Source organism: Cetorhinus maximus, chromosome 10 (genome assembly GCF_964194155.1).
Source record: "Cetorhinus maximus chromosome 10, sCetMax3.hap1.1, whole genome shotgun sequence".
Lineage (NCBI taxonomy): Eukaryota > Metazoa > Chordata > Chondrichthyes > Lamniformes > Cetorhinidae > Cetorhinus > Cetorhinus maximus.
In genome coordinates this window covers 101,724,866-101,740,575 of record NC_135888.1, presented here as the reverse complement: position 1 = coordinate 101,740,575, position 15,710 = coordinate 101,724,866, and the positions used below count along the sequence as shown (strand labels likewise).

Below are 15,710 nucleotides of genomic sequence, written 5' to 3'. Positions count from 1 at the left end.
TGCTTTCTGGGTACCAGCCACCAAATAAACCCACCAGTATGTTCCTTAAAGTGACCAATCAAAACAATCCAGACAGACAAAAACTGAGGATTATTATTGACAACGGATAGAAGAGCAGAGCCAATCTTGAAAACTACGAAAATCTATCCAATACTTAAAGTGTTATCGTGTGCAATTAAATGTTGCTTAGCACCACTTCTTTTATTTAAGAAAGGTGTGGATTAGAACATTTTTCGGTCCATCCAGTCTTACTATTCCTGCATACTCACCTTACCATCTTTGCATCGCAACATTCAGGGTAATCTTCCAACTTTGCACGCACAATGTGAAGCCTTACCTGCTGGGAGCACAAAGTCAGAAAATTCAAATTCCATGCGAACAGACAAGAGACAATCTCAATTTACTAACACCTCCACAGGATACTATCTCTAACACTGCAGCATTCTCTCAGTAGGAAATTTGGTATTGATCATTAATAAGACAAACAGATTAGACTGTGAAACAAAGTGTTTGATGTTTTATCTGTTGTGGATGATCGGTTGTCCAGTTAATTATCCAACATTAAAAGTTGATTACAGAAAATAAACTGGGAAAAGAAGTGTTGCATATGTTCACAGTTTGTCATTTCAAAATGTAAAGGATTCAATAATCTATTCTTAATACTCAATTGAATGTGCAGCACTCTGAACATTAAAACAAATCGTATTTCTGTTGGCACATACCTATCCAGTATATCCGATTAGAATTTTTCTTGTTTTCATGAATTTCCAGTTGTTGTTGTGAAAGGTTTGGAAAATGAAAAGCAATTTTTGGGTTATTTGTTTGCCCAGTTCCATATAAAGCACTTCCAATACAGAAACAAAATGGCTGAAGTGGCTGTAGGGAGTTCCTGAACCTTTTTGTTATATTTTTTCTCAGGATGTAGACAGTTGCAAAAGTGCATTCATTATACATCGCTAGTTCCTCTGAGGTGATGGTGGTGGGCTCTTCATTAAACCACTGCTGTCATTGTAGTGATGGTACTCCCAGAAGGAAATTCTAGAATATTGACCCAGACCATAGAAGGAAAAGCGATTTATGTCAAATTGGGATGATGTGCATGATTTTTTTTTGCTTAAAATGCTGTCTGCTCTATACTGGGGAGAGCAAATGCAAATTGGGTGACCATTTTGCAGAAAACCTTTTTTCAATCTGCAATTGAGACACCAAACTTCAGGTCACCTGTCATTATAACTCTCCATCTTACTCACATACTGACCTGTCTTCTGCCTCCTGTAGTGTTTCAGTAAAGCTAAGTGTAAGCTCGAGGAGTAACACCTCATCTTTCACTTAAGCACTTTACAGCCTTCCAAACGCTTGAGTTCAACAACTTCAGACCTTAACCTCTGCCCACATTTTGCTTCCTATTACTTTGCAGGTTTTGGTTCTAACTCGTTTTTTTGGTCTGTTTTTGTTTTGGGTCGCAGCTGTTCATTATTATGTCATTTACATCTTTTGCCTCATTACCTGCCCCATTACCACTCCCTTCGGCCTTACACCACCAACACTTTTGTCATTTAATTTCTCCCATGTTTCATCCTATCACAGACCTTCCCTTTTGTTCTTTTCCCCCCACCTTCCCCCCGCCCCCCCCACCATTCACTTGCGTAAAAATTACATTTTTAACTTTTCTTAGTTCTGATGAAAGGTCATCAACTCGAAACGTTAACTCTCTCTCCTCAGGTGCTGCCTGGCTTGAATATTTCCAGCATTTTCTGTTTTCATTTCAGATTTCCAGCATCTGCAGTTTTTTTGCTTTGGAATGAACATACTCATTATTCACCCCTCCTAGCAGCAGTCACAAACAACTTATTTGTGGAATTATAATTCCCCTTTTACCATTTTCCAATATTAAAATTCATACTACCAAATCTTAATATTGTTAGACTAGACTCATTATTCCTTTATTAGAATTAGTAAAGAGAATGATGTTCAGGCAAGGATATTTCTCGAGTTAGAATTGTTGTTAGTTTCAAAGTCTACAGGATGAACCTGAACAAAGAAACAAGTCTGACCAAACCTCTGTAAACCCTAGAATTAAGGAAGAACAGTTGTTTCAATTTTAAAGTGTAGTCTGTTATAGCAGGTATTATGGGTCAGAAAAAGGAACATGTGGGATATACAACTGCTAATAATATTTTCATTATACCTTAGCCATACTCATGTGTTAAGCTGTCACAACCAAGTGTGGAGGTTTGCATCAAGACCTATTCTTCATTCTTATGGCTCAAGGAAAGGGAGAAGGAGGCTGTAACAACAATATTGGGTATGATATGACAAAAGAGTGGGCAGGAATCTTCAGGGAATAAGTAGGCAACTCAAAATTAACTCAGAGTAGAGGACAAGGGCAAAATTGTAGAGGGTCAGTGGAGCGAAGTCACAACTTCTAATCATGGGGCAATGAGATAATATAATTTTGAGCTCTATTTTGTAAACTACTGTTAAATACTGTAATGTATTAATTCTTGCTTGTGCCAAATAAAGTCATAACTATTACCAATATGATGTCAGCACTGAACTGTCTGTTCAGTTGTTCAAAGGGGTTACACACCGTAATACCAACTGCCTTTAGAGTATGAAAATAAATAAACATATGCAGGAATTGATATATATATATTCCTTTTGGATGTTTCATCTTTTATAGCTGATAAATTTAATTGACAGGATACAATTGCATTGGTAAAATTGAATGTATACAGAACAAATTATTTAATATCAGAACATAAACTGTAAAATAATCATTAGCATCAGCTATTAACAACTTTTACTTCATAGAAAAGCAGTACCACGGAAATCAAGTTGAAATTACAACTCTAAAGAATATTTGCTTTGGCTATATAAAAAGAGCATAGATGGCTAACATTTCCAAACTGGTTAACATAGAAATTTCATGGACCTAATTTTCTAAGTTATAATTAGCCATCATTTAAAGATAAAAGTAAACTTAAGGTAAATTAAGAGAAACGAAATGAGTAATGCTTTGAGCAGTCATTAAGACTACTATTGGTCCCTAGATTATCCTGTGCTGATGAGTTTAAACATCACAATTTACATATGCAAGAGTTTGAAACATGACTAAACCAACTGAAGCAATAAAACAATAATAATAATCCATTCAAAAAGGTAAAGTGAAAATAGATGAGGTATTGAGTCAGTCATCTTATGCAGTTTACTGAGTATTCAATTCAAAGCACCACTGCATTTGTACGAGATTGCTAAGTGCCATGAAGTTAATGTCATTAATACACCTTTGTAACAAATCACTCCTATAGACGAGAAGGCATATCTACAAGACACTTCATTGAACATTAGAATCATAGCTGCTATACTGAAGTGTGCTAGGATTGGCAGACAAATGGGATACAAGGGGAGTAACAAAGTGTAGAAATAGTTGCATGCATTATGTAGAAAATAGTTAACTCAATACCTCTTAAGGAGATATCAGAAGAGAATCATGCACTTGAACATACAATAAAATTCAGGTCTTCTTTAGACACCAAAAATCCTTCCACACCTCAGTGTAACAGAATAAAGATCATGAAATGTATCTTAAAATATACTTTTTTGGACAGAAAAGAAACTTAATCCTTTTTGGTGCTTCAGAAACAATAATGTACATCTGTTACCAGCAAGGCTGTAGCCTTACCACATGGGTCTTCTGAACAATCATGGGCTAGTATCATTTTTTTCCAGGCTTGCAGTGAATGATTTGTTGGTGGAGTTTGCTGGGGAAATAATGAGTCAATGCTCAAAGATTTGGCTTAAACTATACATTGGCAGGCAATGTATAGTTAGAAGCTAGACTGAATCTTAGCGAATTTCAAGACTGGCTAGAAATTCTTGAGATCTTTAATTAGTCCCCATGGCAAGGTCTTCAGTCTTATAATATTTTTCATTCAAATAAACCCTAGACGATATGTTAAATTCAAATTTTTAAGACGGCATTGCAAAGCCATGTCAATGGGTCACTTTCCACGACACCACACTTTTGATTTTCTCTATACATTTAGTCAAATCATCTTTACATCCATTAAATAGGGCACGACTATCAAATTACAGCTACATATGATCGTAAAAGAAGATTTACGCTCGGCACCTTGCATCTTCTAGATACAAGCGGCTATTAGCCTCTTCAGTGGCAGCCCAGAGGCCACAAGCTACATATACATTTCTATGAAAAATGACATCACTGCATCAATCATAAGTTTGATGTGGGTTAAATATAATTGCCTTTTTGGTCCATTTAAAAATTCTTAAAAACTGTTTTGCTGACATTTTAAGTTTGCTTTCTCTCACTGAATAATTCTCTCAATTTTAATCCATATCAAAGATAGCTTACACAATTTATATATGACTTTCATACACTATGCCATCCGTTTTGTTTATCTGTATCTTGGGCAAATTCTCTTCACTTTGTTCAAGTTGGCTGCTCCCTTGGGATAGTGTGTCAATGCTCTGTTTTTCTGACTGAGAATGTACTGAAACTTGAACAGCAATCTCTTGGCACTCCTCATGAACATATGAGTCATCTGATTCTCCTGCAGGTGAACTACTGCGCTGTATTTCGGTATTAATAGTGTAAATCTCCTCATTGCCCCCAACTGCCTGACCATCTTTATTTTCTTCATTTGTGGTCTGTTCTGCATCCTCCATCCATACAGCCTCAATGATATCTTCTACAAAGGCTCTGCAGTTCAAGATAAGAGGTGGCAGAGGAACGCTACGAGCAAGCTCTTCAATGTACCTGGCAAACTCCATGGTCTTAAACTGAGTTACTTTGGCCAGTTCAAGGGTCTTTGCAGATGTGATGATAGGAATGCGTTTTGCAATTTCAAATGCCTTCTGTAATTTTTCTGCTCCTTCCATCTTGAAGAAGTCATTGATTGCTTTTTCAGTTTTCCTGAGGTGACTGCTCATCATACAGAGGCGAGTGATGTTCAGTATCATAACAATTGTGAAAGCAATGAGGCAAACTATCATATAATAAACACCCATGTCGCCTGTGGTGAAGACAACACGCAGGGTGACTGTGTAATTTAAAGTGCCATAAGAGTTTGTTGCGACGCATGTGTAACGACCTCGATCAGCAAATGTAATACTGGTGATGTTCAGTTCTCCACTGTCTAAAATAAGCCATTTTCCACCTGTATAATAAAGAAGGCGAAATCAGATTTCATAAGGGTACAATCATAGAAGGTATGGGGCAAGGACAGAAGTACACTCATTTTACATTTTGTAGACCTGGCAACAAGATTTAATCTTTCCGCAATATTAATTACCAAGGTCAAAAAAAAAGTGATTATAGACAAACTCATGGAGAAATGGATAGGGATTGGACTTAGGATACCAGTGAAGTTTCTGGCTGATAGTGGAGGGGAATTTGCCAATGACGAGTTCAGAGATGTGGGAAAACATGAACATTATAGTCATATCATAGCTGAAAGTCCTTTCAGCAATGGACCCTGTAAAAGATATCAGGCAGTGGTCTATGAAGTGCAGCATAAAATTTTCACTGATCAACCAGAGTGCAAATTGACAACAATGGGTCGTTTATGCAAAGAATTGACTCTCCATGGTTGAAGGTTATCGTCCCTGTCAATTAGACTATGGACAAAATCCCAAATTTCCTTCTACGTTGTGTAATAATCCCTCGGCTTTAAAATTAGTTCAATTTCAAGCACATTCAAATGCTTTACATGCAGGGAGACAGGCTTTCATCAAGGCTGAAGTCTCTGAAAATTAAGAGAGCACTGGTGTATCGTACAATACAGAAGCAAGTACTCATTTAGTACCTCTGCTATGCCCTATGTATCCATCAGAGGATCTCCTTTTTGGTCCCTAATCGGCTTCGCACTTCCTTTGACTATCCATTTACTGTTTATAAATGGCGTTATGAATTCTCTTTTATGTTATCCACTAAAAGAAAAAGGGAGACTCGTAATTATATAGCGCCTTTCACAACCACTGGACATCCCAAAGCACTTTACAGCCAATAAAGCAATTTTGAAGTGTAGTTACTGCTGTAACATAAGAAGCATGGCAGCCAATTTGAGCCTAGCAAGCGCTGGCAAACAGAAATTTTATAGTGACTAGATAACCATTTTTGAGATGCTAGTTGAGCAATAAATATTGGCTAGGACACCTGGGGATAACTTCCCTTGCTCTTCTTTGAAATAGTGTCACCCGATAGGGCCCTTGATTTAACAATTCATCTGAAAGATAGCACCTCTGACAGTTCAACACTCCCTCAGTTGCTAATCTATTCTCATACTCTCTCTCTTTGCCCTCTTATTCCCTTTTTCATTCACCAAGTATTTTTTGTACCACACCAGTGCAGGGCCTAACTGAAAATGTTTCAAGTTCTCAGGCATTTTCCAAAGATCCATCTACTAGTGTTATTCTGTTGTATTATGCAATAACTTGCCCTTCTTTTAAAGGTTCGTGCCACTAGATGTGCTCTGCAAAATACGAAAATATCTTTTTACTCTCCAGTGGCAGAAAATGCTGCTGTTGTACTATAGCTTACTACGTCCATCCTAGAAACCTTCCTAAACTCAACGCCAACTTAAAAAAAATCCAGATTAGAATGTTCTACCTGTATTAGGACAGGTACTTTATTCCACAGTAGTACCATAACTGACTTGCAAACAACAATACTGCATGCCTGCAATTGAATATGCTGCCTTCCCCAAAACTGACAACTCACACCTTAATCAGGACAGAATTCATTTTTAATTACAATTCTTCTAATAACACCAACTCTTTGTATTATCTCATGTGCATTTGTAAAGTAAGTCACTTATTATGCATTTGTTCTTAAAAAAGGTATTCAATAATTTGTAGTTGAGTGATCTAAACTTCTCTCTTTACCTGTTTCTCCAGTTTCTTCCAACAGATTTCCCTTTGAGTTGTACCACAGAACATTGTGCAACCGGCTGCTGTTCACATTGCATTCAATTAACACACTGGTCCCTTCCTTTACTATTAGGTCACGGTGTGCTGGTAGGCTTGACAGAGATCTTGCATTTGCCGCAGAACTGGCCCTTTCTGTACTGACATAACTGCGATTTGCACCATTATATAATGTGCAAACAAATGTGCAGCAGTTGAAAAACATGGATAATGTTAAACCTGAGTGCTTCATTAGAAAAGAAAGATATTTTCAGCATTTACAACAGGGAAGTCTAATTATTAGTATAAATCTACTGCAAATCCAATGCAATGTGATGCAGGTTTCATGTGGACATACGGATTTTTCAACAATCTGTTCATAACGCTTGCCAGTTTTGTGGTATCCACAAGGAGCCCAGATCAGATTCCCACGTGTACATTCAAGTTCAATTAAAAACCTGTAGTAATAAAAACAGAAATCCATGAACACATATGCATAACAAAGAGGTTTTTCATCAGGTAATCATAAGATAATATAGTCGGGTTCATTGATATTACATTCCTTTGCAAATCATAACAAAATGTAAAACTGTAAAACTGGTTTTCCCTTACAAATGAGGCCAGGTGAATAGTTCACAAAGTGAGTTAAGACAGGTGAAATGGAAATCTAACTTTTAAAGACATTTGCTTTCACGCTTGTGTTTGTTTCCCATCTTTTCCTTTATTAAAAAAATGGGAGGACCATTACATGATGCCATAATGGCAGTGTGAATTAGAACCTGTATAAATATTGAAATAAATCATGAAGAAAAAAATCTAAATCATGTGAAGTGAGAGATACTTGTGATGTCAATGGTACAAGTTTCAATAATACATACAGGTTAACATTGTATATCCTACACAATTTCTTACACAATGATAGGAATGATACCAAAGGAAGATAGATGCAGTTGCTGAAGGCTATAGGAGTTCCTCAGGGCAATGTCCTGGGTCCAACTATCTTTAGCTGCTTCCAGGGCCCGCCCTCCATCATTGGTTGGAACTGGGAATATTCACTCTGTTGCTACAGTGTTCAGTTTCATTCACAACTCCTCAGATAACGAAGGACTCCATGCTCACATGCAGCTAGGCATGTGTAACATTCAGACTGCGCTAATAAGTAGCCAGAAACATTTGTGTCATAGAGCTGCCAGGCAATGATCTTTCCAACAAAAGAGAATCTAACCATCTCCCCATGACTTTCAACAGCTTTACCATCGCTGAATCTCCCACCATCAACATCCTGAGGTGTTAATGCTGCCAGAAACTTGATTTGATCAGCCAAACTATTACTGTGGCTATAACATGAGGCTGGGTACTATATGGTGAGTAACTTGCCACCTCTCCTTCCCAAAGCCTTTCCACCATCTACAAGACACAAGTGAGGAGTGTGATGGAATACACTCCATACCCAGATGAATGCAGCTCGGACACTAAAGAAGTATGACATCTTCCAGGTCAAAGCAGTCCACTTGATTGGCATTCCACCCACATCCTTAAACATTTACTCCCTCCATCACCAATGCATCATGGCTCATTGTGTACCATTTAGAAGGTGCACTGCAGCAACATGCAAAGTTTTCTTCGACAGCCCCACCCAAACCCCTGACCTCTACCACCTAGAATGACAAGGGTAGGAAGAGCATGTTTGTCTCCAGGTCACACGCCATTCTAACTTAGAATTGCACTGTTCATTCTTCATTGCTGGGTCAAAATTCTGGAAATTCTCCTAAGAACAATGTGGAAGTTCACCACACAGAATGCAGCAGGTTCAAGAAGGCAGCTCACCGCCACATTCTCAAGGACAATAAGTGCTGCCCTTGCCAGTGACATCCATATTCCATGAATGGATATAAAGAAAAATTGCTTTCGAGCTGTGAACTAATTTTCAAAGGACCTATAAAACAGTGGCTGGGTTTAGTGTTACAGCAAAGCTTCAGGGCAATGTTATACTTTGTGTATAACCGGAGAAGCTGATCAGTGAGCTAACTTCCCATCGAACAAAAATAGCAAACTAACTCCTTGAATGACAATATTATACTCATGTTGATTAATAGCTGTGACAGTTCAAGTCTCAATTAATTTGGGACAATTCCAGTTTTTTTATGCATCTAGGTATAATGCAGCTTAGAAACAGAATTAGTGCATCAAATCGGCACAGGCATTTTTCTGTACGTCTGTCACCTTGTCTAACCCCACTTTCCTCATGCCCCTCACTAGTTAATAGTGGCAAAGAATTGTAAATTCAAAGAAAGAAGAAAAGGAGAAAGTTATGCAGTGCCTGTCACGTTGTTGGGATATTCCAAAGTGTTTCACCATGAATTGTAGTCATTGCTGTTTTATAGGTAAGTATGGGAAATAATTTACACATAGCAAGGTCAGTGATGAATGTTGGCACCCCAAAAAAACTCCTTACTTCTCATATCCACAGCCAAATGAGGCCATGGTTTAATTCTCAACTGAGCAACACTGCAATTTTTTTTTCGAACTTCCCCTTTTGTTTAGGACTGATTGCCTTAACTTTCTGCATTTTCATTACTAGTGGAAATAATCTATCACCATTTACCTCCTTATAATTTTAAAGATCTCTATCAGATCATCCTTAAACTCTCTATTGGAAAAAACACCAACTCAAGTCTTTCTTTCCGACAATCGCCATTCCTGTACTGACAACATTCTAATGAACTGATGTGACAACGTGACTATTTATTTTCACATCCTTCCCATAATGGGATATCTAATATTGTACACAATGTTCAAAGCACTGCCTAAGATTTTCTATTTCTCTTTAGTTCTGATGAACAATCATGCGGACTCGAAGCGTTAATTCTGTCTTTCTCTCCACAGATGCTGTCAGACCTGCTGATTTTTCCAGCAATTTTTGTTTTTGTTTCAGGTTTCCAGCATCCACAGTATTTTGCTTTTATCTAAGATTTTGTACAAGTTAAAGATTAACTTCTTAGTTTTGTATTCATATCTTTAGATAAAAAGCAAGGATTACATTTCTGTTTTTTGGTACTGTTCACCTGTGCTGCCACCAGTCATGATCTGTGAATCTGCACTTCGAAGTCCTTCTGCTCTTCTAATCTATTTAAAGTCTTTCCATGTATTTCCTTTCCCAATCTTTCTTCACTTTTTCTACTTTGAACTGTATAGGTCACTTATCTGCCTACCTTGGATGTGAACTACAATGAGCTCATTGTTACTCCTTTGGTCTTATTTCAATCATGGTTCACATACTTGCCCTAGTCAGAAGGCCAATGGTTCAAGCTCCACACTAGAAATTTGGGCACATAATCCAGGCCTACCTACTGTTCAGTGCAGTACTGAGTTGTATTGTTGAAGGTGTTATCTTAGAGATATTAAAGCGAGGGTTACTTCTGCCCCTCTCAGGTGGGCATAAAAGATCCCATGTTGCTAATCTGAAGAGGAGCTGGGGAATTCTCACCAGTGTCCTGGTCAATATTTATTCTTCAGCTAATATCACTAAAACAGATTATCTGATCATTACCTCCTGGCTGTTTGTGGGACCTTGGAGTGCACAAACTGGCTACTGCATTTCCGTGGTTACAACAGTTTAAATCGCTGTAAAGTGCTTTGTGGTGTCCTGAGGTTGCAAAAGGCACTAACTAAATAAATGTCTGCCTTCTTCTCTTGCCCTCCTATGACAATATATGAATTTTAAAACTCAAGTTTGGACAAACTTAAACTCTATTACTTGATTTCTCATGCTTTTTGATGGTACTCTGACCTATAGTTTTTCAATAAATACAAGTAACCATATTGATTCCTTAAATGAGAGACAGACTGAAAGACACATGACACACGTTTATAGTTTCTTTCACATCCTCAATCGCTCTTTCAGTAAGTTAGTTTTCCTATCTGCCAATATTGGTTTTGAAAATACACATTTGCACAATTGTATTCCTATTGTGTTAGCACAGGTTTACTCATCTGTGGTGATGACTTACATCCAGAGAACATTTTTCTAGTCTTAGGCAAGGACTTTGTTAACAATTCTAAACACTAATCATTTAAAGAGGTCATAGGAATACCACTATTTCCGTTAATGCGAACTCAACAAAATCATGGCAACCCCCACTTGCTACATTAATTGGCAGAATTTATTTGTGGTCAAGTTATTTTAACTCCCTGTGCTAACAAGCTTTACCATAAAAGATGATTCCACATAATCAATCATTATATCTCCAAACCGCCATTTTAATTTCAAACAGGAAAGACTTATAGAAAGTATTGTCAAAAAGGTGAAATAATTATTGCAGTAGCCGTACAAACCCTTGGGATAAAGCCCCTTGCAAACAAAACTTACACTCATTCAATCAAATTTACTTAACTGTAAATGACGACATCAAACCAATTGAATGTAAATTACTGGATCTAGAAACCTTACATTAAATGAAAACAACGGTTTAATGAGTTACCGTTTCAATGGGCAATTTCATATGTTGCACCGACAACGGTGGTGAAACCAATGGAGCAATTTCAAGCCATGACAATGGAACACATTTACTCTGTCTCACTGAACCGCGATTTATTACATTATTACATATCCAAACAACCGGGAAAAACGCAAAATCCGTCAATTCCTTTAGCTTCCTGCCAACTAACCTCCAATTCCATTGTTTTTCTCCTCGCTGGAGCCAACAACTGGCATACACGCACTGAATCGTGCTTACAGTCCGCCTCGCCACAGAGGCGCTGTGCAAGGAGTGTGGAACATGCGCACTGAATCTTGTTTACAGACCCTCATCAGAGGGCCGTATGCACGGAGGAAACTGTGTGGAGCATGCGCACTGAATCGTGTTTACCGTCCGCCCCGCCACACAGGGTCTTGTGTAGGGAGGGACACTATAGAGCATGCGCACTGAATCGTATTTACCGTCCGCCCCGCCACACGGTCTTGTGCAGGGAAGACAATGTGGAGCATGCGCACTGAACACCGGTCCCTCCGCTAAAAAATACATTCCTATCCATGGACTTTTTTTAAACGATAAAACACAGCTAAATCTGAGCGAGAACGTATTTGTAGTAAATGCCTACTGTTAGTCCTGTGATCTCAGATTCAAAGTCAACATGTACGTATGTTCAATTTAGTTTCAACATCTTTCACTAAAGAACTGAAAATATATGCGCATGCGTATTGATGGCCAGGTTTGTGTTGACACATGCGCATTGAATTGTCAACTGCATGCCCTTGGCGCGGGCGCAGTTGGCTGAATGCTGTTTACCACTTCCTGGGGTGAAAGGTGACTGACGTGGCCGCGGAGTTTGAGGTTGGAAATTTACAGGTGAGAGGGGAGTGGGGCAGCCGTCAACTGCCGGTCGGCGCGGCTCTCATAGCCCATTGGGCTGGTTCTGTGAGGCACTGGGTGCGGAGCTCAGACGGCATGGAGCCGATCAAACTGGAGTGAAAGTCGGTCTGACTGCTGGTCATTATTGACTGTCAGGGGGACAGGGTATAAGCTGGTGTCTGCATCTATTTAAACAGTGTACATCCCACTGTGAGGCCAACGTAATATTGAAATGTACAACTTATCCGCTTTAACTTGATTGCTGGTTTAATTAAGTTTATCTTGATGCACTGGACAGTGAAATGACTTACTTAAGTTGGACGACATAGTTTTGAGCTTTATTGCATCTTTCTAAACGTGTGGACTTTGCCTAATGAATGCCACGCATTACTGAAGCTTTTTTCCGCCCGAGAGTAAAAATGTTTTTACGTAACACACCTACTCCTGCAATTATCCAGTTTCAGTTACAGGAATTGCAAAAGAAAGTCTTGCCTTTCACGACCTCAATGTCCCGAAGCACTTCACAGCCAAATAAGTGCCTTTTTGAAGTGTTGCCACTGTGGCAATGTAGGAACCTCAACAGCCAATTTATGCACGCCAGGCCCCATAAAACGAACTATGATTATGATAATGACCAGATAATGTGTTTCAGTGGTGTTGAAAGATAAATATAGGCCAGCCGTCAGGACCTATATTCCCTGCTAAGATCACGTAGCAACCTGGGGTTTGCTACTTATTAAAACAAATAAGCGGCTCGCAATTTTGTCAGTTCATCAGGAGGAATCTTCAGCATGATCTAAATCAGGACTTTTAAAATGCAAACTGCCCATGGACAAAATGTGGTGCTCAGAGGAGTTTGTAGCTGCCCAGTAAAATTGAAAATTTAGAGGGGTCATTGGCCAGGACCCTAGAAATAAATCTCCTGCTCTTTCAAATAGTGCCATGGGATCCTTTACGACTACCTAAGAGGACAGATGTGGCCTTGGTTTAATTTCTCATCTGAAAGATGGCACCTTCAACACTACAGCACTGTTACATTTGTGTGCCAGCCTGGATTTTGTGCTCATGTTTTTGGAGTTGAACTTGAACCCATAACTTCCTGATTCTGAGGCAAGAGTGCTACCTGCTGAGCCATGGCTGACACCTCAGGAGAACTATTTTTTATGCATCTGAGGAGATTCAAGTAAATAGTGAAGCCCAATGGACTGTGGAAAACCATATGATGTGGTACACCGAGATTTCCACAAGCACTTGAAACTTATGCTGTTTAATGTTGGTGTTATTGGGATTCAGGTTAAGCCTTGGGAATGGGTAACAAATTCTCTGAAAGTAAATGAGTGCTTTTAAATAAAATTAATGCTCAACATGTCCAACCATGCAGCAATTGACAAATTCTAATAGAATGTTGAACTACATGAACTGAAAAAGTAGAATACAAGTGAGAAGAAATCATGATCGTGGAATTGTATAGCACTTACAATATGGAAATAGATGCAAAAACAAAATACTACTAATGCTGGAAATCTCAGAAAGAAACAGAAAATGCTGGAAATATTCAGGTCAGGCAGAAGCTGTGGCGAGAGAAACAGAATTAACATTTCAAGTCAATGACCTTTCATCATGATGAAAAAGAATCAACCTGAAATGTTAACTCTGTTTCTCTCAATTGTATTAGTGTTTATCCTTCATAAGAACAGTTGTCCCAATCTCAAATGCCTGTCCTCTTTCCAAATCCTTTATCCCATCTTTTCCTTCAACCGCCTATTGACCTGGTCTCTACTTCAATTATTAACTCCAGTCATCCATTCCACAGTCTCACAACCATCTGTGTTTAAAAATATATATATTTAACCCACCACTGCCCCACAACTTTGGCCCTTTGCACACGCATTTGGTGTCTGGGTCTTACTCTGCTAAATTCCCCTTCTAAACCTCTCTGCCTCTACATTCAACCTTTCTAAAATCTTTGGTTCTTTGACCAAGTTTTCGACCTTCCTTTTAACCTACTCTTCTTCACTTGCTATCTGTTTTTAAAAACAATGTGTTGGAACTCATTGTACATTAAATATGTAAAATTAATGCCAGTTGTTATACATGATGTGCAACATTTAAATTTGAAAATTATTCTTCAATCGGTTTGTACTGGACTTTTTCCATTGAAAACTTGACAAGACTATCCAACCCATAGAAGTAAAATCTCTTTGAAAGTCCTTGAATGTGCTGTCAACTCCCAAATCCATTCCCATCTTTCCCAGAACTCCATGTTTGAATTCCTCCAATCAGGTTTCTGCTCCTGCCACAATGCTGAAATGGTTCTTATCAAAGTATCAAATGACATCCTGTATGATTGTGACAGAGGTAAACTTTCCTCCTCGTCCTTCTCGACCTATCTGCAGCCTTTGACACTTGACCACACCATCCTTCTCCAGCACCTGTCTACTGTAAATATCAGAAAGACTGAAGCCATTGTTTTCGTTGCCTGCTACAAATTCGTTTCCCTCGCTACCGACTCCATCCCTCTCCCTGTCAACAATCTGAGATTAAGCCAGTTTGTTCACAACCTTAGTATCACATTTGATCCCAAGATTAGCTTCCAAATTTACATTTGTGCCATCACTAAAACCTCCAAATCCACCTCTGTAACATGCCCAACTTCTACATCTGTCTCAGCTCATCTACTGCTGAAGCCCTCATTCATGCCTTTGTCACCTCTAGACTCAGCTGTTCCAATACATTCCTAGCTGGTCTCCTACATTCTACTCTGTGTAAATTTGAGAACATCCAAAACTCTGCTGCCTGTGTCTTAACTCGTACCAAGTCCCGATGCCAAGTCATCCCTTTGCTTATTGACCTACAATGGCTTCAGGTCAAGAATTGTCTTGATTTTAAAATTCTTATCTTCGTTCTCAAATCATTACATGGCCTCGCTCCTCACTATCTCTGTAATCTCCTACAGCCTTACAAACCCTCCCAATTATCTGTGCTTCTTTAATTCTGGCCTCTTCTGCATCCCCAAATTTTTATTTCCCCACCATTGGCAGCTGTGCCTTCAGTTGTGTAAGCCCATCTGGAATATGCTCCCGACACCTCTGTGCCCCTCCACCTCACATTCCCTCTTTAAGACACTTAAAACCTACCTCTATGACCAAGCTTTTGGTCATCTGACTAATAGCTCCTTCTGTGGCTCAGTGTCATATTTTGTTTTATAATGCTCCTCTGAAACACCTTGGAATGTTTCATTGAGTTAAATACACAATATCAGTATAAATTGTTGTGTTTAATGAGAATTTTTCAAGTAGAAATGTCATTTAGCCTGCAGTACACTATCAAAAATAATAATTAAACAAACAAAGAGACAGAATGTGTAAATGTTTTTCTTGGGTTTTTGTAGCTCCTGTCTCATTTGGATTTTGCTCTCTTGAAGCCATT

General features: G+C 38.7%; 2 protein-coding genes across 5 annotated transcripts in view; one reads left to right on the top strand and one right to left on the bottom strand.

The window, feature by feature from the left end:
• Positions 1 to 2,648: 2,648 nt before the first annotated feature.
• On the bottom strand, positions 2,649 to 11,738 carry LOC144685894 (microfibrillar-associated protein 3-like). The gene is made up of 3 exons (XM_078550899.1): positions 11,599 to 11,738; positions 6,910 to 7,388; positions 2,649 to 5,183 (listed from the first exon to the last, which is right to left on the bottom strand). The coding sequence occupies exons 2-3, from the start codon at positions 7,181 to 7,183 to the stop codon at positions 4,384 to 4,386; spliced, it is 1,074 nt and encodes a 357-aa protein (XP_078407025.1). The 5' UTR covers positions 7,184 to 7,388; positions 11,599 to 11,738; the 3' UTR covers positions 2,649 to 4,383.
• A 184-nt stretch (positions 11,739 to 11,922) lies between these two features.
• LOC144685892 (protein FAM114A2-like) overlaps positions 11,923 to 15,710 on the top strand; it is a 31,932-nt gene continuing 28,144 nt past the window's right edge. Inside the window, exon 1 of one of the 4 annotated variants that reach the window (XM_078550896.1) lies at positions 11,923 to 12,065. In XM_078550896.1, the coding sequence (XP_078407022.1) occupies positions 12,023 to 12,065 (43 nt within the window). In that variant the 5' untranslated portion in view covers positions 11,923 to 12,022. Of the gene's footprint in view, positions 12,066 to 12,156; positions 12,279 to 15,681; positions 15,706 to 15,710 lie in introns of those variants that run through there. The other 3 variants (XM_078550895.1, XM_078550897.1, XM_078550898.1) reach the window with 3 other exon arrangements.

Excerpts from the sequence above, each read along its gene's own strand:
- LOC144685894 (XM_078550899.1), bottom strand. The coding sequence starts at position 7,183 with ATGAAGCACTCAGGTTTAACATTATCCATGTTTTTCAACTGCTGCACA. Across the intron at positions 5,184-6,909 it reads GGAAGAAACTGGAGAAACAG|GTGGAAAATGGCTTATTTTA; the intron begins GTAAAGAGAGAA and ends TTTATTATACAG.